This window comes from Phyllopteryx taeniolatus, chromosome 10 (genome assembly GCF_024500385.1).
Source record: "Phyllopteryx taeniolatus isolate TA_2022b chromosome 10, UOR_Ptae_1.2, whole genome shotgun sequence".
Taxonomy (NCBI): Eukaryota; Metazoa; Chordata; class Actinopteri; order Syngnathiformes; family Syngnathidae; genus Phyllopteryx; species Phyllopteryx taeniolatus.
Window position 1 is genome coordinate 21,386,107 of NC_084511.1, and position 25,849 is coordinate 21,411,955.

General features: G+C 40.3%; 1 protein-coding gene across 2 annotated transcripts in view; it reads left to right on the forward strand.

Moving 5' to 3' along the window:
- The window catches only part of aff2 (AF4/FMR2 family, member 2), a 162,377-nt gene that overhangs the window by 64,414 nt on the left and 72,114 nt on the right, over window positions 1-25,849 (forward strand). For both annotated transcript variants that reach the window (XM_061787648.1, XM_061787649.1), the window contains exons 3-4: window positions 9,533-10,199; window positions 11,034-11,422. In XM_061787648.1, coding sequence (XP_061643632.1) covers window positions 9,533-10,199; window positions 11,034-11,422 — 1,056 coding nt within the window. The remainder of the gene's footprint in view (window positions 1-9,532; window positions 10,200-11,033; window positions 11,423-25,849) is intronic.

Sequence of the window (25,849 nt, forward strand, 5' to 3'; positions counted from 1 at the left end):
TTTCAGCAGCAGGGACAGGACGACTGGTTGCAATTGAAAGAAAGATGAATGCGGCCAAGTCCAGGGATATCCTGGACGAAAACCTTCTCCAGAGTGCTCAGGACCTCAGACTGGGCCGAAGGTTCACCTTCCAACAAGACAATGACCCTAAGCACACAGCTAAAATAACAAAGGAGTGGCTTCAGAACAACTCCATGACTGTTCTTGAATGGCCCAGCCTGAGCCCTGACTTAAACCCAATTGAGCATCTCTGGTGAGACCTGAAAATGGCCATCCACCATGTTCACCATCCAACCTGACAGAACTGGAGAGGATCTGCAAGGAGAAATGGCAGATCCTCAAATCCAGGTCTGAAAAACTTCCCAAAAAGACTCATGGCTGTATTAGCTCAAAACTGTGCTTCTACTAGGCGGCACGGTGGACGACTGATTAGGGCGTCTGCCTCACAGTTCTGAAGACTGGGGTTCAATCCCCGGTGTCGCCTGTGTGGAGTTTGCATGTTCTCCCCATGCCTGCATGGGTTTTCTCCGGGCAGTCCGGTTTCCTCCCACATCCCAAAAAAATGCTTGCTAGGTTAATTGACAACTCTAAATTGCCCGTAGGTGTGAGTGTGAGTGCAAATGGTTGTTTGTTTCTATGTGCCCTGCGATTGGCTGGCAACCAGTTCAGGGTGTACCCCGCCACCTGCCCGATGATAGCTGGGATAGGCTCCAGCACGCCCACGACCCTAGTGAGGAGAACCGGCTCAGAAAATGGATGGATGGATGGGTGCTTCCGCGAAATACTGATCAAAGGGTCTGAATACTTATGACTGCGTGATATTTCAGTTTTTCTTTTTTAACAATCCTGCAAAAATCTCAACAATTAGTTTTTTCTGACAATATGGGGTGCTGGGTGTACATTAATGAGGAAAAAAAATGAAATTGAATGATTTTAGCAAATGGCTGCAATATATCAAAGAGTGAAACATTTAAGGGGGTCTGAATACTTTCTGTACCCAGAGTAGGTTAATTGAATACTCTAAATTGCCCGTAGGTGTGAATGTGCGGTGCAAATGGTTGTTTGTTTATATGTGCCCTGCGATTGGCTGGCGACCAGTTTAGGGTGTACCCCGTCTCTCGCCTAAAAGATAGCTGGGAGAGGTTCCAGCACACCCGTGACCCTAGTGAGGATAATCAGTATGGAAAATGAGACTTTTTGAATGAGAGTTTTTTTCTCTTGCCGTCATATAAAAAAGCAAGTACATTTGTCATTAAAATTTTGTATTCCATCCATCCATTTTCTGAGCCGCTTCTCCTCACTAGGGTCGCGGGCGTGCTGGAGCCTATCCCAGCTGTCATCGGGCAGGAGGCGGGGTACACCCTGAACTGGTTGCCAGCCAATCGCAGGGCACATAGAAACAAACAACCATTCGCGCTCACAGTCATGCCTACGGGCAATTTAGAGTCTCCAATTAATGCATGTTTTTGGGATGTGGGAGGAAACCGGAGTGCCCGGAGAAAACCCACGCAGGCACGGGGAGAACATGCAAACTCCACACAGGCGGGGCCGGGGATTGAACCCGGGTCCTCAGAACTGTGAGGCTGACGCTCTAACCAGTCAGCCACCGTGCCGCCTAAAATTTTGTATTAATTAATTAATCAAAATCAATTTGCGTTCATGGAAAGATTGATAACCAAAGAACTAGATATGTCTTTTGTCAAAGGAATGTATTAATGTGACATTACGCTAGCATAAAAAACGATTTAAAAAAAAAATAAAAAATGCTTCAACCACATTATTAGGTAAATCCGCACAATCGAATGAGTGTCAGTGCACGGATTTTATCTAATATTCTACCTTTACAGAAAAAATAATGCTAAATTTTGATTAACACTGTCAAAGTTAGGCATTTAACACTGTAATTAGTGTTAGTTTGCACTGCCCTACAACTGGACTGCATCATCGTCTTTAATAGTTTGCCTACCTCAGCTATATGAGAGGGACAAAATTTATATATTATGGTGAATAAAGTATATATATGCAATAGCACTACAAATGTATCAATAAAAATTGAGCATTAATATTTTGATAAAGGCCAAAACTTACCATAGGTTTTATATTTGAGCTGATTGTATTTTAGTATAGCCTTTTATAACCCAAGCTGTGATTTTCCCCCGAGCCAATCAACAAGTAATGATTTTTAAATAAATGAATAAATTAAAACTATTGTAAATCTCAAACTGCTACATAATAATTTAGAAGACAGTTTTATACCAGCTGTAAAAATGTGATTGATGTTTAGATAAAGACAATTGGACATGCTTGACATCAGCTTTTCATTTGGGTGAATGGAATGATTTTACACGATCTTAACTCGTGAGAATGGGATAGTTTAGTATACCAGGATGCTCTTAAATGATTGTTTTGGGTAATATAAAGGCGCTGATGGGCTTAAAGTCGATCATTATAGGCTAATATTTTCATTACGTTTTCCCCTTTGGCCAGCTGTTGTACCGGCAAGCATAAGGTTCTCTGCAAGAGCCTTTGAGACACTCAGAACGTGTTGAGTCATGCATCAAAGTCCATGGCCACCCATTGTTCCCTGTGTATAAAATAGATTCAGGCGATTTAACTCTCATTCTCTGCAGCTAAGCACTTCACATGCTTTCTCTGCCAAGTGTGTTGACCTTGGGACAGGCTGGCTTTGAATCTTGACAGAAAGCGTGTGAGTCCGACTGTCAGAACACATAAGAAACGGAGTGGGTTCGATCCTGTTAGAAATTGCTCACGATTCATTTGTGAGGATGCCGCATGAGCGGTTACACTGATAATGAGAATGCCTTCAGGCTTTGATATTAATTGTTTCCAAGTCATTAGTAGTGCTAAGCTCAGGTATATGATCGTTTGAGAGAATGATAAGGTGACACCAATCCCAGCACTTCAGATGAAAAGGTTAAGTGATTGAACAACAATAAGAAAGTGAGGAAAAAGGATCACCTCCTCTAACCTGTCAAGATAGAACATATAAATCATCTAGTCTTGTGTGTTTAAATTAGATGTATACAACCTCAGATGAACAGCAACACTTGTACAACCCTGTACAGTATTCTCCAGAAGTGGAAATCATTCTAGATCTGGAGTTAGATCTTTCATACGGGGTTACCTTAGGCAGGCAACCAGTGAGGAGAGAAGTTCAAGGAAGAAAGTTTAGGGTAAATAGATAATGTCATGCTTTAAAAACAAGAAAAAGGGAACTGTTAAGCTGTTAATATGAGCTGACGCAGTACTATTTAGGAGCAAATACAGGAGCTCAAAGGGTTACATTCATATTTTTTTCTTTATACCTTGTCAAAAATATATATCATATTTTGCACTTTAGCATGTACCTTGTTTAAAAGCAAATTTTTGTATTTTTCAAAGGCAAAACAAATAAAATAAAATAACAAATCATCCATCCATCCATTTTCTGAGCCGCTTATCCTCACAAGGGTCGCGGGAGTGCTGGAGCCTATCCCAGCTATCATCGGGCAGGAGGCGGGGTACACCCTGAACTGGTTGCCAGCCAATCGCAGGGCACACATAAACAAACAACCATTTGCACTCACATTCACACCTAGTGGAAATTTAGAGACTTCAATTAACCTACCATGCATGTTTTTTTGGGATGTGGGAGGAAACCAGAGTGCCCGGAGAAAACCCACGCAGGCACGGGGAGAACATGCAAACTCCACACAGGCGGGGGCGGGGATTGAACCCCAGTCCTCAGAACTGTGAGGCAGACACTCTAACCAGGCGGCCACCGTGCCGCCTAAAATAACAAATCAGATTTAAAAAAATATTTTAGACTGAATTCTAATACGATCTATCCATTATGATGATCAGGACTTCAATTTAGAATGTTATTGGACCAGAACTTTAAGAATAATAACTGAATATCCCCTTTTTTACACCAAGTCATAATTTTTGTTTTGTTGCAAAAATTAAGACAAAATGCCATGAAAACTTCAGTATACACGATACCCCCAAATAAATTGGTGGAAAGCAGCAGGTCCTGTGAAGCAAATGATTATTTCATCCATCCATCCATTTCCTCCTCACTAGGGTCGCTGGCGTGCTGGAGCTCATCCCAGCTATCTTCGGGCGGGAGGCGGGGTACACCCTGAACTGGTTGCCAGCCAATCATCCTTAATAAATCAAATAAATAAACATTTTGTCATGTGTTTTTGTTTACCTTGTTTTCATTAGCTTTAGTTGTTTCATGTTCTATCTTGCCGGCACGGTAGGCAACTGGTTAGCACATCTGCCTCAATTCTGAGGACCGGGATTAAATTCCCGGCCCCGCCTGTGTGGCGTTTGCATGTTCTCCCTGTGCCTGCGTGGATTTGCTCTGGGTACTCCAGTTTCCTCCCACATGCTAAAAACATGCACGGTATGTTGATTGAATACTCTAAATTGCCCGTAGGTGTGAATGTGAGTGCGAATGGTTGTTTGTTTCTATGTGCCCTGCAATTGGCTGGCGACCAGTTCAGGGTGTACCCCGCCTCACGCCCAAAGATAGCTGGGATAGGCTCCAGCACGCTCGCGACACTAGTGAGGATAAGCGGTACAGAAAATGGATGGATGTTTTGTCTTGTTTTCCTGTGGCCCATGCTCATGTCTTGCCTGCTCATTAGGTTTTCATTTCCACCTTTTCTTGTCACCCCTGTTCCTTCTGCCTGACAATCAGCTCCCTCCAGCCACTAGTGGCTCGTCCAGGTGTGCCTCGTCTCGTCAATTTGTTTGTATTCCCTGGGTTTATTCAGTCTGTGTTGGTACATTCACTACAAGCATCAAGAAAACTTGACTTGACTTCTCACCCGCTAGAATTCTGTTGAACAAGCTGGTCAAAAACTCCACAGATGCTTCTATACCTCTGCAGGAATGTCATCAGAACCAACTGTCTTTCCATTTTTCATCCTCTTTAGTGCCTTTCTAACTTTCCCCTTACTAATCATAGCCACTTCCTGGTCCACCGCACTTGCCTCTTCTACTCTACTTTCTCTCAGATTTTCCTCATTCATCAACTCCTCAAAGTATTCTTTCCACCTATCCACCACAGACTGGCACCAGTCAACACATTTCCATCTCTATCCTTAATCACCCTAACCTGCCGCACATCCTTCCCATCTCTATCCCTCTGTCTGGCCAACCTGTATAGATCCTTTTCTCCTTCTTTAGTGTCAAACCTGGCATACATATCATCATATGCCTCGTTTGGCCTTTGCCACCTCTACCTTTGCCCTACGTCACATCTTCATTTATTCCTTTCTCCTCTCCTCGGTCCTCTCAGTGTCCCACCTCTTCTTAGCTAACCTCTTTCCTTGTATGATTTCCTGTACTTTGAGGTTCCACCACCAAATCTCCTTCTCTCCTTTCCTGTCAGAAGATACACTAAGTACTCTCCTGCCTGTCTTTCTGATTACCTTGGCTGTAGTAGTCCAGTCTTCTGGAAGCTCCTCCTGTCCACCGAGAGCCTGTCTCACCTCTTCCCGAAAAGCTGCACAACACTCGCCTCGTCTCAGCTTCCACCACATGGTTCTGTGCTCTGCCTTTGTCTTCCTAATCTTCCTCCCCACCAGCAGAGTTATCTTACAGACCACCACCGTATGCTGTCTAGCCACACTCTCCCCTACCACTACCTTACAGTCACTAAACTCCTTCAGATTACATCGTGTGCACAAGATGTAATCCACCTGCGTGCTTCTACCTCCGCTCTTGTTTGTCACTATGTTCCTGCCTCTTCTGGAAAAAAGTGTTCACTACACCAATTTCCATCCTTTAGGCAAAGTCTACCACCATCAGTCCCTCCAAGTTCCTTTCCTGGATGCCGTACTTACCCATTACTTCTTCATCATTTCCTTCACCAACATGTCCATTACAATCTGCACCAATCACAACTCTCTCTCTGTCTGGGATGCTCAGAACTACTTCGGCTAGCTCCTTCCAGAATTTCTCTTTTACCTCTAGGTTACATCCTATCTGTGGGGCATAGCCGCTAATCACATTATACATAACACCCTCAATTTCAAGTTTCAGCCTCATCACTCGATCTGATACTCTTTTCACCTCCAAGACATTCTTAGCTAACTCTTCTTTTAAAATAATCCCTACTCCATTTCTCTTCCCATCTACACCATGGTAAAATAATTTAAACCCTGCCCCTAAACTTCTAGCCTGACTGCCTTTCCACCTGGTCTCCTGGAGACACAATATATCAACCTTTCGCCTAATCATCATGTCAACCAACTCCCGAGATTTTCCTGTCATACTCCCAACATTCAAAATCCCAGCATTCAATACTAGGGTCTGTGCGTTCCACTTCTCTTTCTGCATAAGAACCCGCTTTCCACCTCTCCTTCATCTTCGACCCACATTAGCTGAATTTCCACCGGCGCCATGGAGGTTAACAGTGCTGGGGGCGGACCTTGTTAACACGGGCCATGACCGATCCAGTATGGAATTCTTTAGATGAACGCTCATATTTGTTTGGGAAAGTTTTAAGCCGGATGCCCTTCCTGACCCTACGATTTAGCCGGGCTTGGGACCGGCCTGCAGTTTGCACTGGCCTGTGCCCCCCATAGGGCTGCATTAAAACAATGAAACAATAATCTTATCAAAACAAAGTCAATAAAAACACAGATCATGCCAAAATTACCCCATAGGTGATATAATGATAATATTACAATGAAAACAATTACAGTGGAATCTCTAAGTTTGAATTTTTTCAGAGTGTTTGTGTCAAAAACAAATACAAAAAAACAAAAATACCCACTAGTAAAATGGAAATACAATTTTAATCTCACTGAAACTGTCATCATAAAACATGTATTGACTTAAGTTGGAGGTTTTCCAAGTGTTGTACAGTGAGGTTCCCTTGAGAGAACATAAAACACAATTTTGTCTTCTACTTGACACGCTTCTGTGTTTCTATTAGATCTTATGATGCTTAATTAGATAAATGAACTGTTAGTAACAACTCTCAGTACGAGACCGTAGAATTTTATGTCACTGCATCAGACACACATTGACATGAATTCAAACACATATTTTCTCTCGGACAGTTTCAATGAAAGTCTTTGGTGCAACTCTTGGATTGTGCACATCTACCTAATGTTGTGGCCATTTAGGAGAAAATGTGATGGGCATTTTATCAGCCTTGAGGCCAAACAGCTGACTTGACCATCCACAGGGGTTTATATTTATTTGCTTCATATACCAGCCTCCCCCCATCTTCCTCCTCTATACATGCAATACTTCGGGCACACTTTGCTACTGGGCTCTGCTGATTTATTTGTCTGGCGAAAGATTTCAGTTTTTAGTGAAGGTGTTGCTTTACAGATGCATACAATCAGAGGACCTCCTCAATCTCACAGCCCATTCTCGCTTAGTGCATGGTGAACTTTCGAGATTTATATCTCTTCGTTATCACAAGGGATTTATAGAGAATGTTGCTTTTTCATTTTTTTCCTCCATACCTCTGCCTTAATATCAAGGGTGTCTGTCGCTGTCTGACTTTCTCATTTACTTTTTCTCCGTCAGCTATTAGCTAATCCCCTCGCTAATCCTGGTTAAGAGCGATATGTTGTTAGCAGCTATTTTTTGGGTGAGCTAGTCACTCACTCTAACACACATACAAGAGCACATGTACACACAAACGCAGGTTCATCCCCTTCTCTGTTTTCCATTTTGCCTCTTTGTCAATGTGTTTTCTCATTCTCTTCAGCCACCAGATCTTATATTCATGAGCTGGAGATGGAGAAGAAACAAGCTAATTTATTCGCAGCTAACTTTAGCTCACAATGGTTTGTGTAGTGCAAGAGTGTGTATCAAAAATTACATTTGTTGAGATGATTTAAATACAAATTTTAAACTTTTGCAAAAACATTTTGTGGATTGTGTGTAATATTTTATGCTCCTATAGACAAACAACCATCACCACTCACGTTTATAATTTAGTCTTCAATTAACTAACGTGCATGTTTTTGGAATGTGGGAGGAACCTCTAGTACCTAGAGAACATATAAACTCTACACCAAAAGTTCCAAGCCAGAATTTGAACTCAGAACCTTTAATGTGAGGCAGACGTGCTGAGCAAATCCTCCAGTGTTGCTACTAGAATCTGCGGTAAGGGTGCCTAGCTTTATGTGCCAATTAGAAAAATTACAAATCAATCGCAAATTACATTACATTTGTCTCATCTGAGATTATAAATCCATAGATGAGTACTTCCTCTTCCTGTATGTGGTGTCTTCTATCAGCTGTAAAGCGATTTTGTTAATTTAATAGCCTCATTTGCTTATTGATTTATTTTAAACTCACACATTTTATTTTTTTATTTGCTCCATTCATCACTTTAACTGACACAGGGTTCGCAGGGGAGATTTAAAATTTAAAGAGTTCGACAGAATTGGCTTTTTGAATGTCTCACCACTGTGTGTCATTTATTGGACAATGAATTGACTAAGTCAGTGAAATAATTCACAAAATAAATCACACCGTAACTGGTGTGTAGTTAAACGGTAGTTTAGTGGTCAGTGACTTTTAGCAGAGCTTAAACCTTCCATGACGGAAGTGTAATAGTAATAGGAGTAATTATCATCCAATAATGGTTCAATTGTATTCAGTTAAAGAAAATCAATGGTGGAGATAATCTTCAAGCCTGCAAGGTTTATAAAACACGTGTTGAATTCCCTGCTCTGCAATCAGACCTCTCCGTGGATCAATGTCCGTTATTACTGTATTTGATTATTGACAGAAAAAAAAAATGACAAACACACAAAACACAATTCTAGTGAATTATTTAAGGGAGTACATTATACAGTGCATTGGGCCATTTGTTGAGCAAAAAAAAAAAAATAAGTGACACCCAAGACAGAGCCTCGTTTCTTTTTCAACTACTTTTTTGTTTTATTTTTTTATTCCTTTTTTGGCTTCCATTTCTCCATGTCGTCATACGACATAATTATCAACAGATACCATAGATGTATTCAACACGGGATTGAAAAGACACATGAAGGGATTATGGAACAAGTACTGTACCCTTTACATCTTTGTCTTTCTTAAAAATTCTCCAGCTGATACGGCAGATGATGAAATGGTGTGGTTTCATCATTAAAGAACCTGTCAAAGACTCTTAACTATTCCGGGGAGCATCTCAGCGTGAGCACATAACATCTGAAGGAGGTTTTGGATCATAAATCAGTAGAAGCCAGACTGTCCTTCTCACGATGATTGCTTGAGAACGTGAGGTCAGGCTAATAATGATTCCTGCTCCATTAGTTTTACTGCTCCAGCCTGGACTGGACCCTCTTAAGGACGGCATGTGTTTAATTAATCATCTTGTCCGGGTGCCTGGTCAGTGGTCAACCAATTCATCTCTTCCTGTTCCTCTCTGAATGAGTAAAGAGGGCTTTTCATCACGTAATTAGAAGTAAAAGAGAAAGATGGAATCTTAATTAATACTCCTGTCTGTCACTTTTCTTTCATACTGTCTCTTCCACCTTTCTTTCAGACTAATAAAGGTGATGCATTGGCGAGTCGGGTCCAGAACACGCTTGGCTCCTATGAAGAAATGAAAGACCTGTTAACCAGCCATTCAAACCAGAGCCACTTAGTGGGAATCCCCAAAGGCAGCAGTGCCAACAACAACACCATGCAAACAGCAACCACTTCAGCAGACGAGAGAGCCACAATGGAGTCCCATCTTTTCAATGAGACCCTGAATGGAGGCCCAGGAGTGGAGGGGGGAGGAGTGGAAGGAGGTGGGGGAAAAAAGATTGCGAATGCGTCCTTGGCATCCTCAAATTCCATGCAACCTCCTGCATCAACAACAACGTCATCGAGTGTGCAGACATTGCCACATCAGAATTCCAAAAAGTCCAGGAGCTCCACAGAGAGGGCAAAAGGAGGCCATACACAGAGCACCCCGGCAACAGGCCTCCATCTGGGGTTGGAGCAAGGCCAAGGTCAGGCTCCAGGAGCTGCAAATGAAAGGGGGAAAGTGTCGATGTTTGAAGAACAGCAACTCCAAAGGCATGATGAGCTTTTCAGCTCACTGAAAGATGAATTAGGTCTGAAAAGAGATTTAAGCCCTTCTTCTTCATCTTCATCCTCCTCTTCCTCCACCTCCTCTGGGAGACGACATTCTTCACACCCCACAAAAACTCTTCCTCTCTTAGGTAAGTCTGACAGTAGTTTACCCCCCCCCCACCACCTGTAATCCAAACCTTATAATATTCAGAGTTTACAAATTTTATCAGCAACCTAACTCAGGAAATAAGACAATAACAAGAAATAACCAACTACACAACATTGTAGCTGAGGTGTCACCATAATTATCATTGACATAAGTAACAGCCAATGGTAGTGCAGTCCGTTGGTGCAAAGATGAAACAGAAATGAAGAATACATGCTGACTGAGGTAATGATGTACTTTGTAGCTCCCTAAGAGTGGAGCTGTCAAGACTGCCGTTGTTTTGTTTTTAAAGTGCTCTATTAAGTTGAGTTGAGGTTACAGATTATATGTGGTCTTTCAACAATGTTTGGACTAGTTTGACATTTTGGGAAATCTTACAATACCTATTCCCATATCTTCTTTGAAGTTCAAAGAGGGGTTGGTAGAACCCTCTATTAAGTTGCAATACCAGTTTGATTGTACAGTTTAGCCGGAAGACTGAAACAAGGCAAAAGCCACAAGCTCGGCACTGTCAAATCTTCCCAAAAAGTTTCTGCCACTGAACATTTCTCGAGAATTTGTCATGTGTTCAAACTCTAGAGAGAGCACTTTGTCTTCTTTAGTTTCTAAGTGTTGTGGGCAACATGAGTGGATGAAGAAAAACAATTACTCTGTGCTATTGCTCACAAATATTTGTGTTCAATCATTAATTATTCAATTTCGGTACAATCCTTCGGATGTATGATTTGATTTAGAAAGCACAGAATATCTCAATATTCTCCAAGAACTGGGGTTGTTTTGGTCATTTTTTTGTTTTGTCTTTCTTACTCACTCACAGATAGTGGAAATTATCGATCTTCTACCATGGAGGCAGGTCATTGCAAGTCGTCAGGCTCCCCACTAGAAATTGAACCAAGCTCTCACCTCTCCTCATCCTCGTCCCCGCTGGCTTCCACATCACTTTTGTCAACACCTGTACCTGGTCTAACCACTCCCACATCTACATTCCCACTTGGTGGCCTATCAGGGAAGCCGATTGCAGTGCAGCAGAAGCCAACAGCCTATGTTCGCCCAATGGATGGCCAGGACCAGGCACCCATTGACTCTCCTCAATTAAAACCACTTCTGGTGGCCCCAGAGGGGTTCAACTGTGCTCAAACGTATGGTGGAAACTCTGGGAACATGAAGAATAAACTGCCAAAACTGAGTCTGAGCCACACTGCGGAGGTAAGTCAATCACAGAATGGATATACTGAACCGAATTTTGGAACAGTAACTGGGAAATCAGTGGCTACATGACCAATGGCCTTTGTTTTATTATGCTTTTATATCAATGATAGTCTGGTGGATACTAATGAATGATCAAGGTATGAGAGGTGGGACAAAATATTGATTCAGTGGTGTATTATACTTACCAAAAATAAATAAATAAATAAAAGAAGAAATAATATACTGTATGTGTATCTATAACCGCCCCCACATTCTGTCAACCTTCTCAAAAATGTGTTTTGTTAGCAGTTTTATTAGTAATTGGACATATGCTCAGACAATAATTTATGGTAAAAAAATTTTAATATATTGTGATAACTGTTATTGATGTGATTCCTATGAGTAAACAGTGTCTGGGGACTCTGAGGTGGGCTCTCCTGTCTCTGGGGTTGAGGTCACCGAGGCGGTTAAAAATCTCCTCAGTGGCAGGGCCCCGGGGTGGATGCGATTCGCCTGGAGTTCCTGAAGGCTCTGGATGTTGTGGGGCTGTCTTGCTGACACGCATGTGCAACATTGCGTGGACATTGGGGAAAGTTCCTCTTGACTGGCAGACTGGGGTGGTGGTCCCCCTTTTTAAGAAGGGGGACTGGAGGGTATTTTCCAACTACAGGGGGATCACACTCCTCAGCCTCCCTGGTAAGGTCTATTTGGGTGTTCTAGAGAGGAGGGTCCATCGGAAAGTAGAATTGCAGATTCAGGAGGAGCAGTCTGGTTTTTGTCCTGGCAGTGGAGCAGTAGACTAGTTCTACACCCTCAGCACGGTCCTTGAGGGTGCATGGGATTTCTCACGGGACACCACCAAACAAAAATACTGAAATAATGATGCTCTCAAATTGACTTACTCACAATGAATGATTGGGCTGTTTAGTTGAACACAAAGACGATATACTCACAGGAAGCCATGACTTAAGGCCTTTTCGCACCTCACTTGGCAATACGAATGCCGCCCTCGACTTTCCCATTCATTGTGTATGTGCTGAGGGGCCGCCAGCGCGGTTTGCCATCTCGTGGCAATGCAGTGGGCATTGACGAAAACACGCTTAGTTGAATGCTCCTATTTCATGCAGGTAGCCAAAAACATTCCCTTAGGCGAGATGACAATAGTTTTGTTATTAATTACTTGACTTGATGTTCAGTATAATATTTATGAAAAATAAATAGAACTATTTAGGATGGATCTGGGGTGTTTCTCAAGTTGAGGAAAGTCATTTCATGGCGAGTCTGTCTCTTTATTCCAATAAGACCAATCTTGGTCAAACAGATACTACTTTTTTCCAAAAAAGAGAGCAGATTCATTTATTTAAAAAAAAAAAAAAAAAAAAAAACTCTCCTCCAGTCAGATGACCATACTTAGAGAGTTTTGCTAAACAATAGCTGCTAATCAATGATTTCCTCAAAGTGCATTCTCCTCCCTGGAGATACTCCCATGCTTAAGTTCAGCAGTAAAACTAGCAGCTCATAAGTCATGCAGGTCTTGTTCTTGTTCAAATTGAGTTGTACTTCTGGTACTTATACGTGGCGGGTACAGATTGAATATAATAGGACACAATTGTATTGTCAAATAAATTGGACCATACCAAACTCCTTCCAATCTGCTCTCTCTGACTCTCTTACTTCAGCCTGCTCTCCATCTTTATCTCCCTCACTTGCCTTTTCAAAACAGCATGAAACATCCAGCTCTGTGCTGTGTGTGTGTGTGTGTGTTTGTGTGCATGTGTGTGTGCTTGTGTACTATGTGACAGAAGAGTAGTCGTCCCTATCGAACGTACCAGCTGTTCCCTTGCTTTGATGGAGCTGGTGTGTGCATGCGTTGCTTTCTAAATGAGCCCGAGATGGAGCTTGGAGCATATGGCACTGAGAAGTAGATAGCCAGTCTGATGTGGGGAGACAGAGGACTTAAAATATACTTTATTCTCGAGACTTTCCCATAGAGGAGTATAATGACAACAACTGGAACCAATCAAATACAAGATGCTTCTTTTACAGTTTTTCACCCACATCCACGCATGCTGTTAACAACTTTTACATTTCTCTCCATTAAAAGAAAAAAAAAAGATTTTAGGAGACAAACCCTAACCATGGCAACATTGTGATCAAAGGTCCAAAGGCTGAAGATTTGTAGTTGTTGTTTTCCCAAGAAACATTGATGCATACACAGGAAATTTCTTGTCGTGTTATATATTTTAATCTAAATTGAATCAAATTTGTTTTCATTGTGACTAAAAAAAACAATGGTTGAACCTTGGTATATTACTATAAATACAACTTTGGCAAACATTTCTTTCATGGAAGTTTTATCTGGTGATGGTGGTTTAAATACAGGTGGTCGGCAGACATCGACAGTTGCTTTCAACACAAACGGATGTGGCTGGTATAGTATTTCCTATTGTGTAGATCAATTTGTCACATTGTGACTTTTTTTATTCACATATACACATTTATGTAAACATCTGTTCATTCACCTTCACATTATGAGAAGCTGTTTGTCAATTCACACTTAGACACAATATAAACATCTATTTATCCATATACACACATATTGCAAACGTCTATCTCAGGGAGAAACAATTACTTAGGTCCAGACTTTGACAACCTCACAGTTGGCTTCAAACATAAGCACCAACACCAGCCGCGTGAGCACATTCAACAAAACAACCCCTAAAGACTACAAGTACAGACTAGTAAATCACCATCATTAATTTTGCATGTAACAGTTTTCAAATTAGTTCAGCTGTGTTGAAATAGTTTAAGATACTCAATATTGGTCTTACAGCTCAGTATGTGTGTGTGTGTGTGCATGTGTGTGTGCGCGCGTGTGCATGTAAGCCTTTAAACTGCTGTGGAAGCTTTCTGTTAGCACTATGGAATTATCGATTTGTGCCTTTTACTCCCAGAGGTGTGTGCGCGTGCGTATCTGTGCGTGCACACTTGCATATGTGAGTATAAGCGAGGGAAGACTAATAACATTATTGATACTTTTGTCACACGGTTACAGTAGACTTAAATCTACTCCCAGATAAACCTACTACCAGACACATACATACGATACACATACGTGCGCACACACGTGCACGCAGACATGCACACACAAACACACACACACGCACGCACACATTTGGTCAACAACATGAGCCGCTGCATGGAATTAGAATCTGAATATGCTTAGAATGTTCATGGTATAGTATAATTCCATAGTACAATATTTAATATGCTGTTAACAAGTAAAACAGTAGTCATGGAAATGATGTACAAGAAAATACATTTTATTAGTATAATAAATCCAGGTGGACATTTTGATGAGTGAGGTTGAATGAAACCTCCTTGCTACTTGGCTATATCAATTAGCAGAAATGATATACCCTTATTAAAAGTTCAAATATAGTCATGTACGGTCGGGAATTAAACAGTAAATTATACTGTGACTCACAGTATTACTGGATATAACATCAATAAAAAATTGTATGAATCTACTGTATATACAATTTAGTAGTACACTGTGTGGCAATAATAGCTTGTCTATTTTCTATTCTATTTAAGGTAAACGTGTAAGCACACAGAAGGGCACTTATTCCTCCAGAAGGCACAGAGCAACATAATGTTCATGGTAGTCAATTTTGCATCCGCCTGGTGAATATAAGACCTGATTTGGTTTCCACCATCTCCTGAGGGAAATATCTGGATTTAATTGCTCTGCTTTCCTCAGCGGCTAGCTGCTAACACAGTCTTCCATGTGAGGCTGATGGGAGCAGGAGGCAAACAAAGCGTGAAGAAACGATTGTTAAATTGAATCAATGAGCTGAAAGATCTAAAAATACTACTGAAAGTTAGAGGAGGTATAGTGTCAAGTTGTTGCTCTATACAAAAGAGTACAGATTACAACTGTCACGTTAAGTAAAATGATCTATTATGGATATGTACGTGTTGACTAATGCTTATTGTAGACTGTGTTAACACTAGCAAATACATTGTGTTAACACTAGTAATGTTAACACAATAGTAATGGTTAGTAACCAAAATAAAAAATTTTGGCCTCCCGTCGTTTCTTCCGAGGGAACATTAATTTTTTTTTTTTTTTTTTTTTTTTCTTATCACACATGGCAACTTTAGTTAAAACCAGAGACAAGACATTATTTTGGATTTGAGAATATTTTTTAGATTTTTAGATCTTAATGTTATTTGAATGGCATCATCCTTGAATAACCTTAAATAATAACATTACATGTTTTAAAATTCTGTTAAGATAGTACGAAATCAAACAAAACTGCACAGATGAATACATCTTGTCGGCCTAGGTAATTAAAATACCTTCCAAATAATTCTTCTCATCATTAATTTCAAATTAGCAAAGAAAGGCAATATCTCTTAAACCAGGAGAGATGAAAGAGGCTGTCAAAGACATTATTGATGCTTCAGTGAAACACTTAATGTGAAATCACTGCTCTGTTAGTGACATTTGTCTGAAATACACAGGTAAACAACACTCAAGCATATTTAGACCTATGAACGAAGCGGCAAGAAGGTAAACTCTGAGCTGACAGGTGACATTTTCCAACAGTGCTGTGGCAGGTTTCATTTCAAAGTAGTTCAAAGAATAGAGCTGATGTAATTTCACACTGATTTGAAGACCCACTGTGGCATTTCTGTCGGTCATGTGTAAACGCACACACGCCGCCTCACCACTAATGTAGCGGTAAATAAGAAGCAGGATGGACTAAGACCTCCAGTCAGTAATCAGCATAAGGCTACGCCAACAAAATATATTCTGCTCACAGAGAAGACTTCCATTTATGCCTTTTTGAATGAAAAAGCCCTCATATCACACTTGAGTGTGATCAAAGAAAATTGACTCTGATCAAGACTGACGTGTAATAACAGCTTGGTTAAGTCTTCATCATGTCAATGTCTTTGTTTATTTACCCTTTACTTTCAGTTCTATACTATTTCCAGAAGATGCCTTTTGGCCTAATAATTGTTTCTATTCAATGTTTGGGCCTACCACCCCCCCACCCCCAACACACACACACATACACACACACATGACAGACAATATTAGTAGAAAGTATTGTATAAAGTGGGAAGGCGGGATGTAAAGAGAAACACAAGTTCTGAAATTATGACATGTACTGTACGTTGAAGGGGAAATCCAGTCCAAGGCATGTTTTATTACTTTTTATTTTATTAGTTTTTTGGCGGCAAGCAATTTCATTTGCAACCGAAAAGACTGAATGATCGATTGATAGCAGTTGAAAGAATGCAAGTCAAGATGTAATCTCAAAGGGAAATAAATGATTGCATTACGCGTTGTAAAAGAAATGGACATTATGAACAACTGGAGGAAATGTCATTGAGACGCGTTGATAATGTTAAGCAACAGTTGGCAGGATTAGAAATGAAATATCCTTTAAAAAACGTATTTACACACTTTGGGCCCTATTTTCGTCAGGGGCAGGTAAGACCGGTGTTGGTAATTTCCTAGACCAATGCAGCCCAGTGGACTTACAGATGTGCAAGACTACTGTGTGTCTTTACAGCGGACTTCATTCGCCGCTAATAAAGCAGCTCCTCTCCATCCATCCATCCATTTTCTGAGCCGCTTCTCCTCACTAGGGTCGCGGGCGTGCTGGAGCCTATCCCAGCTGTCATCGGGCAGGAGGCGGGGTACATCCTGAACTGGTTGCCAGCCAATCACAGGGCACATACAAACAAACAACCATTCGCACTCACACCTACGGGCAATTTAGAGTCACCAATTAATGCATGTTTTTGGGATGTGGGAGGAAACCGGAGTGCCCGGAGAAAACCCACGCAGGCACGGGGAGAACATGCAAACTCCACACAGGCGGGACCGGGGATTGAACCCGGGTCCTCAGAACTGTGAGGCTAACGCTCTAACCAGTCGGCCACCGTGCCGTCGCGGCTCCTCTCATTCCCTTTAAATGCGGCGCAACTGACAGTCTCAACGAAGACATTGTCACCATTATCTTTGTGGAAGAGGACGATGCGTAATCGGAGTGATCCCTGCGTAAGTGGAGGCCATGATGTGGCAACAGACAATGTGAGTGGGTACCCTTATTAAATAAGAGTTTAAATAGTGAGCTGGTGATAACTGCTGGTTACTTAAATATGTCTAGGGACCTTAGTCATCTGTCTGCCTGTGCGCCGATCAAATTCACCGAAATCGCGTTAGACCAAGGGTCTACCTTGTGATCTGAGCAGGCATAAGTTTAGATTGACTTTCAGCCACCAAATTGTCACTTGACACACCCTCGCCTGCCGGAACGCCCATCTTGGCGCTGACCGGTCCGCCAAATTGACTAACACGCGCAGTGAGCCTTGGGCTTGCACGGAAATCTGAATCAAAATTGTGCCCTGCCACAGATCCGCTCTCTACGAAAATAGAGGCCTGTAAATTAAAATATGGTTTTATTTATTAACTATAAAGTAAATAATGCAACTCAGATTCAATAGTTAGAGTGCTGCTTTCTAAGTAAACTTAGCCTTCAGATCCAGCCTGTGATGCAAAGCAATGTGAACTATTCTTAAAGTGGCATAAGCTTTATACATTTTCATAAAATGTAACTTCTTAAATACTGTCTTCTTGAAAACAAATATTTCCATTGTTTTACCAAGCACATTGCGGCAGCAATTTATATCATCCTGCTCTGATTTATTGACAGATGATTATTTCCCTTCATTAAAATGATTACGCTGTGGCTTGTAGCAGCAGTGATGAAACTGCAGATGTTAGATTTTGCTCTCCGTAACAGTCTGCTGGCTAGAGTGATCAATATTTTTATGTTAGCGGTGGATCAAATGAGTTTGTGTAATGTGAAAGAGGTCACTTTAAGAGGCCAGCCTACTGAGAGATATCAGCCACACTCTGCAGCTCTACAGAATGTTTTATCATGTGCCAGCTGACTGTTCTGTGGGCTACAACTTTACTGTTTTAATTCACTCCCGCCGCTCTTATCTTTGAAAAGCTCAGATAAACTTGCTGTGTGCTATTAAAACCTTCACCAGCCAGGCTGCAGCTCTTTCTGTCCACTGAGCTCATAATTCCTTTTAAGTGGCGACTGTGTTATTAGCAACAGGAAACTAACTTTCTCTCCCAAAACATAATGCAATCAGTTATAATGGCATTAATTATCCAATAACAAAAGTAATTTAATGCAAGCTTCTACATAAATAAATGTAATGATAATACAGCATCAATTCTTTCCCAAATAAACCAACCCGTCTATATATATAGCTGTAAAGATTTTAAATGTGTGGCTAGGGGTTAAATAATTAAGTCCATGTGAGTGTGTGGAAGAAGAGCTTTGAGGTTTCATAATGTGTGTGAAATTCATGGTGTCAGTCAGAAATGTTTTGTCAACACATGAATTACAGTCAGAGATCTTTGGCATGAAATACCCCATTTATAGAAGTCAACAAATGTTTAAGTCATTTGTATTAAGATACTGCCAATTCACTAAAAAAGTTATCTCAAGGCACTTTATATACAGAACAAGGAAAACTCCCTCTGTAAGGAAGAGAACTTAAACAGACCCTTTTTACTGTTCATTACTGTAACAACACAAATGGATACTCAACAAAACTCTGAGTAAAACATATGGAGAACCCTGAGTATGAAATTAATGTATTTTGAGATGCCTTCACTGAATAGTCGCGGCATTGTGACAGCAGGGGAATATTGAGGACATGCTATTCTCTCACTTGCAGCAGTGTCTGCCAATGCAGCAAACAGCTGGGCTCATTTGCATAATTCCCCTCAGGCTGTCAAGTCACGACCAAGACATACACAAAAATACACGCACACACGTGAAATGATTCATTATATCGCCATTTATCTGTATATGGGCACCACAGCTGTATATCATCTGGATTTAAAAAAAAAAAGATTTTTTGTCTATGCTTCATTATGTGTATACTAAAACATGGACTTTTGTTAGGGCAAACAAATAATGCAGTTCAGTGTATGGAATCCTCAGTGGGTCCTTGCAGGCCATTGACAATGTGTAAAAGTTGCATATTCAAATATAAACAGCTCATACAACATAAACTGGCGAGGCTGCTCCTTCAGTATAACAACACAGTTGTATTGTGTCATGTATTGTAGAGATGCACAAGCAGCAAGAATGGAGACAGCATGTCTCATTTTATTTCTGTTTCCTTGACACACAAGGGTGGTACATGACAGCTGTTATTTAGCATACTGTACGCTGTGTGACTGACTAACTGTTGAACTTGGGGATTACCATTACAGCAGTGGATTATCTGCAATGATCAGCATTGATTTCTGCCTTCACTGAGAGTCTGAAGGTGTGTATTATTGGCCCTCAGAGAGCTGTCATCTCAACTAAAACTCCATTTCACATCCTTTGGTTTGGAGGCTGCTCAGATAAAGCGACTGTTATCACAGTGCTGAATAAGAGGTCGCTGGTTCGAGGAGAGGCAGGGCCGAGCACTCGACACACTGCAGCTCCGGGTGATGGTGGTCTAGGGGTCAGAGCAGTAATTTTTACACTTTCACTACAGGTCTCCTGCAGCTCAATATATCTGAAGAGAGGAAGCAATCTACATCATACTGTAAATCTAATGTTCTGTATGTTATTGTTTTTGATGAATGACAGTATGTAAACATCAGCCCAAAAAGTGGCCTTTTTTGATGCAATATATAACCTCATATTTCATATCAGAGTAAGATGATGGACTGTAAATAAGTGATGAAAGTTTTGAAATTTGTGTTAAAAATTGCAGTTATATATAGTAGGAGGTGACACAGTTGGAGATTCAAAAGTCTTCTTTTAGGAATTATACACATTGAAAGACAAAACCTTGTGGAACATTATATTTTTGTTCATTTGTCTACTTGCTTGTAAATTAGAAGGCTACTTCCTTGCAGATGATGTAAGTAAGTCTCTGGAGACCTTCACCAAGAAACGTAGGGTCAGTGTGGGAGTGTGAGGCGCATACTATCCCAATCTGGAGGATTGTGTTCAGTCTTAGCCTTTGGGCCAAGTATAAGGGTTAAATTGTGTCCTCCAACCTCATTTTATGTGGATGGATCAACATTGTGCACATATTGTGCCCCACGTGGGATTGAAATTGAAGCCTGTGAGAGCTCACTTGTTAGCATACAAATTTGTAGGTTTCAGACTTTTTGCATCGTGTTTCCCCATGCACATCCTTGTAGTTTTCCAATGATTTACTCTATGGTTGACCTAATTTTTAGGATTATATTTTCTCTTTTTGATTCAAATTTATAACAATGGTGCATCAATCAAATTGCTGATAACTAATTTATGTTATGATAGATTACACACTTTGAATCTATTAATGTCAATTCCCTTGGATATTAAGGTAGTAAAACATCATATTTGATAATCTTGACTGGTCAAATATGATACATTACAAGGCGACTTCATTCGAGACAATAAAACCTAGACCAAACGGCTAATAAAATATCAGACTATTTCATAACAGCTTATGTCTGGTGCCCATAAAAAGATGGTTATAATTTTTTTTATTGCGCTTGGCATTACAGGACAATTCATGGAGAACCCCTACTACTAGTTCTTTCATATTATTCATTAGGTTCCGATACAGACCAGTGGCTGCTCCCGACTTTGTGTGTGTGGTAGGGCCTCTTAAAAAATATGCCCCGCTGGACTCGGCGTTGCCAGTTTGCCAATCAGAGCATAGCTGTGATATGCAAATCACGCACACACACGCGCACACACCCACACACACAACATGGAAAAAAAGCACACACACATGCACACAGTGGGAGAAGGAGTGTTTTGATCTAGCAGGGCTATTACAGACATTTTAAAATCCTATGAATATAAAAAAGAGAGAGAGGGGAGAAGGAGTGAATTTAAAAAAGGGAGATGAGATAGATAGTTAGAGGAGAGGAGAAGGGAGTGAATAATAAAGACAACAGTCTATTGTTTTACTCTTGTAATGACTACACGAAATACAGTAACGTGGAAGGCAGTATGACTGGATATCTTCAAATTCAATTGAATATGTGCTTTCATATGATGTGATTACTTCATATTATGTTTCACCTCAGTGTCATATGATGCATGCTGCTGCCTTTCATGAAAACGGTGTGGGTTTGATTCCCTACCAGTACTGCCAACACCATGCCACTGGAGCTGTAGTGCTAGTTCCACGCCCGATTAATTGTCTGGCGTAAAACCTGCGCCAGACAAACCATGCGAGTGACTGGATATGGTATCCCCTGAAGAGAGGTCCCGAAAGTCAACTACTACCGCTACATATTGACATTGTTTTGCAAGAGAGTGACATCCTGTATGTTCTCATGTTAAAAAGCCAGGCATTGTGTCATTGTGTATCTATTACATTTTAGAAACAAAAATTTAATTGGCTCTTCCTAACAAATTAGTATCTGCTCTTTTAATCCGCTATATGCAGAACATCACGTGACCAAACCCGGAAAACAGGTTTAATGACTTTCTGTGTATGCTACGCTAACAAGAATACTGTAACTACGTTTTGATTACATGAGTGTTTGAAGTCAAACTTGCGAAAAAAAGTTTTTTTTTGTTTTTTGTTTTTTTTGGCTGGTGTTTTCAAACAAAAGTTGCATACATGAATGCATAAATAAATGATTTATTCAAATATGATATATGTAAACTGGAACAAAGCATAAACATCACATATTGTCATCTGTGGTGACATCGTGTTTAAAAAAAAAAGTCACTGTAGACTCTATGGGAAGACACTCAAGAGTACAGAAGCAAAAGAAAAGAAAAAAATCCTATGGAGAAGAGGCGCAGAGTTTCGATTAAATTATAATGAATTTAATAATTAAGTTATGCTACAAAACATAACATTTGGAGCATTATTTTGTTTTGTTGATGTTTTTATGAGAAAACATCATAATGGTTATTTTGGTAAGCCCTAATTTACGCCATAAGAAAATAAAATGGCAACATCACATTTAAAAAAGACTACTGTGGGCAGTGAATTTATGCATCAACCAAAATTTTGCCTCTTAAGTGATTCTCACTGTTGTCGTAAACGTGATTGAAATAAATACGACAAGAACGCATGGATGAAATTACAACATTTTATAGTTTGTCCTCAGTAATTCCTCTTTTCACTTACGTCACCCATCACGCAATGAGGGTTAGGGAAAGTGGAGTCCTTTTGGTTGTTTGGCGGCTCCATAGTGCACATTATTGTCACTTCCATGATTAAAGTTGAAAATTATAGAGAGCCCCTCAAAGCTTTAAAATTTACAATTGGTCTAAAGCTTTTAAAAACACCTATTAACCTTAACAGCAGAACAAGGCCACAGAACTGACTTAATTTCCCCCTCTTTTCCTCAGAAATATCAAATGATAGATGTTATTTTAACACATTTGAATCATGTACAGCCAATGTACATATTCAAATGAAGTAAATTCAAGGGACGATTTTTTCAGCGTGTATAGGTTTTGGGACATCTATCGGAAAGGGAATTTGCCTCCTCCTTATTAATATATGTACTACTACTGTATGTAAGTTTTTTGTATGCCAAAATGTTCCAAAGAATTCTGAGTTTGGGGCAAAAAGGTATTACTGGTAGTAGACTGTAGCAAAACACTTTCTGAGGGAATGAAAGGCTTTCATTTTAACTCAATCTGGAGTTAGAACAATAGTTGTCGTTTGATTCAGAGAAACAAAAGTACAAAGGTTTGGTTGAAAGTATGCATATCAAGATGATCACCGGCATTTGTTATTTTTTTATATACTGTACACAGTCACATGTAATGCAATGAAGGATGACTGGATGCATGTTGTTTCATCTAACATCTTAATTCCCAATACAATATACAGTACATAATGTGACTTGTTATCCTTTGATAAACATCCCCCAACCTTCCAAAAATTGAGGTGTAGTTTGAGGACACCCTAAGAGAAAAGTAGAGGCAAGCAAATGGGGTGATTAAGAGGGAGGGGGGTTGTTTTTGAGAAAATACTTGGATGCTTGTTGGATCATTTTCTCTTTTTAGGAGCTTACCGAGTAGCCACTGGTGGTTTGTATCTCTGTTTCTAACACCCTCAAATCCCCAATTTAGACTTAAAAATGTGTGTAGAGGGGAAGTGAGAGGAAAGATCAAAGAAAAAAAATAGAGGAAGATAAGAAAATAAAAGGGTGAGGAAAAACATAATGCGGTCAGACAAGAAATTGTTTCGATAACGGGTAAAATCTTACACCATTTTGTTGTTATTGGTGTATATTTTATATACTATGTTTTCCCAGTGTTACTTGACAAAATGTTTTAATAAAAAGCATTTACATAAAAGCACTTGATCTCTGCCAATATGGCATTCTGACGACACAAGGCCGAGCAAACAGACTGCTGCAGTAGCTCAACTGATTCGGGAAAGAAATGTGAGAATGTGTGCCAAAAGTTAATTCCCATTTGTGCTCCTTTGATAATGTCTATGTATAAAGTACGACACCGCTGCTTTGGGCAACAATTTAAACACTCCCACAGCGCACATGTGAAGTCACGCTGTCCTTACAGCTCTGAGCTTGCCGGAGCGCTTCAACTGGCACGTCTGACTCTGCTGAGACGTATCTGCTTGCTCACCAACACATGTTCAGTGCATCTTCTTCACCCCATTTCATTATGTGTCTTTGACAATATCAAGGTGGACTATACTCAATTGCTAGATGTGAAAAAGGTTCTGATTTCAATGAATTATATAAATGATGAACGATGACCCTTTAAGTGTAATTAAGAAAAAACATACAAGAAAAATAAATTTTGGTAAAGGGTTGCCAATACTAAGTTATAGCAGCTGTGGCATATGCTTTTTATATTGGATGATGGTCTAATAAATATGGGAAGCACAGTATACTGAAGTCTCTCAAAAAAATAAGGAAGTCACATTAGATATGCTGATGTTTTGCATGACGGTTATTTGACTTTTTTTGCAAATTTGGAGAAAATGTTGGTAAAATTTAGAATTTTATGTCTTTAAGGGCAATTAACATCAGGGGCTCCAGAGTCACAATTTTTTTTTATTAGGGATGTTTGATATCACATTTTTTTCAGAGCGTTACCAGTATGAGTACAGATTCCACCGGTACTTCTGATACATAAAATTTCAATGAACCCAATGACAGATAATTGTCAACAAAGACCCTTCTTTCTTTCTGACGCACATGATGATTCACTGATTTGTCAAACCTCCGCAGTGTAGCGCCAACTACTGATGAGTAGGACTTAAAGTCATTTCTTTTGTCTTTTTTTTTGTTGTTGTTTTGCCTTGAGTATTAGTGGCTGGTATCTGCAGCCTTCACAAGTACCCAATGCCTTGAAATAAGACCGTTATCGACTTGACCAGTCCTCGCCCATCCCTATGTTTTATTTTATTTCTAAACTTGCTTTGATGAGACCATTTGCTTAATGCAGCTCTTTCATCAAGTGATTGTCACAAGATGCTTACTTATAAAAATAACTTCTAACCGCCATAGGAGGTCTACTATGCAGTTTAAAACACAAGAAAGATAATTATGTAAATACATCCCCTTTAGAATCTGTTTATGTATTTTCTTTCATAGCCTGTCTTAAAAGGGGGCCCACCTTATATTACCTGGAAAAATTATTCAAGTCTACTATCTTGATCAGGATGCCTCCTGAGGGGAACAGAGTATACAATATTTTGTTACTTGCCCGAGTTGATCATACTCTCACACGTGGACTAATGAAGGAGATGCGATACACTTGCTTGAGCATTTATTCGAAATGTAAACATTGTTCAGTGTGATTACTACTGACTGACTAGCTGAGAATTATCTCATTTCCCCATTAGTCCAGGGTGAATAAATCATTTTGTAATAATTGATGGAAAATGCTATCTGTTTTATAGTGAGAACTATTTGAAGTCAGAGTTGATGAATGTGAGTGAATAAACAAATACAAACTTGAGTTCTATTCTACTGCTGATGACCCTCCAACTCCCACCCGGCGTGCCCCTTCCAAGAGGCACTTATTTAGTTGCTAAAAAGGCATCCTGCCGAGAGCCACACACAGAGACCACACACGCACACACATTCTGCCAAGAGTACGAATCAAAAACGCTGCATTTTCCTGCCAAGAGAACAAATCATATATACTCAGCTTGAATGTTGCTGCGCACACACAGACAAACACAAATCTATCATTCATTGCCTATTCACTGCCCTCAACACCAATGCCATTGGGATGCCTTCTGTATGTGTCCTTTATACTACTTTTCTTTTGTAAGGCCAACCAAAACAGAGGCACCTTTGTCCATCCATCCATCCATTTTCTGAGCCGCTTCTCCTCACCAGGGTCGCGGGCGTGCTGGAGCCTATCCCAGCTGTCATCGGGC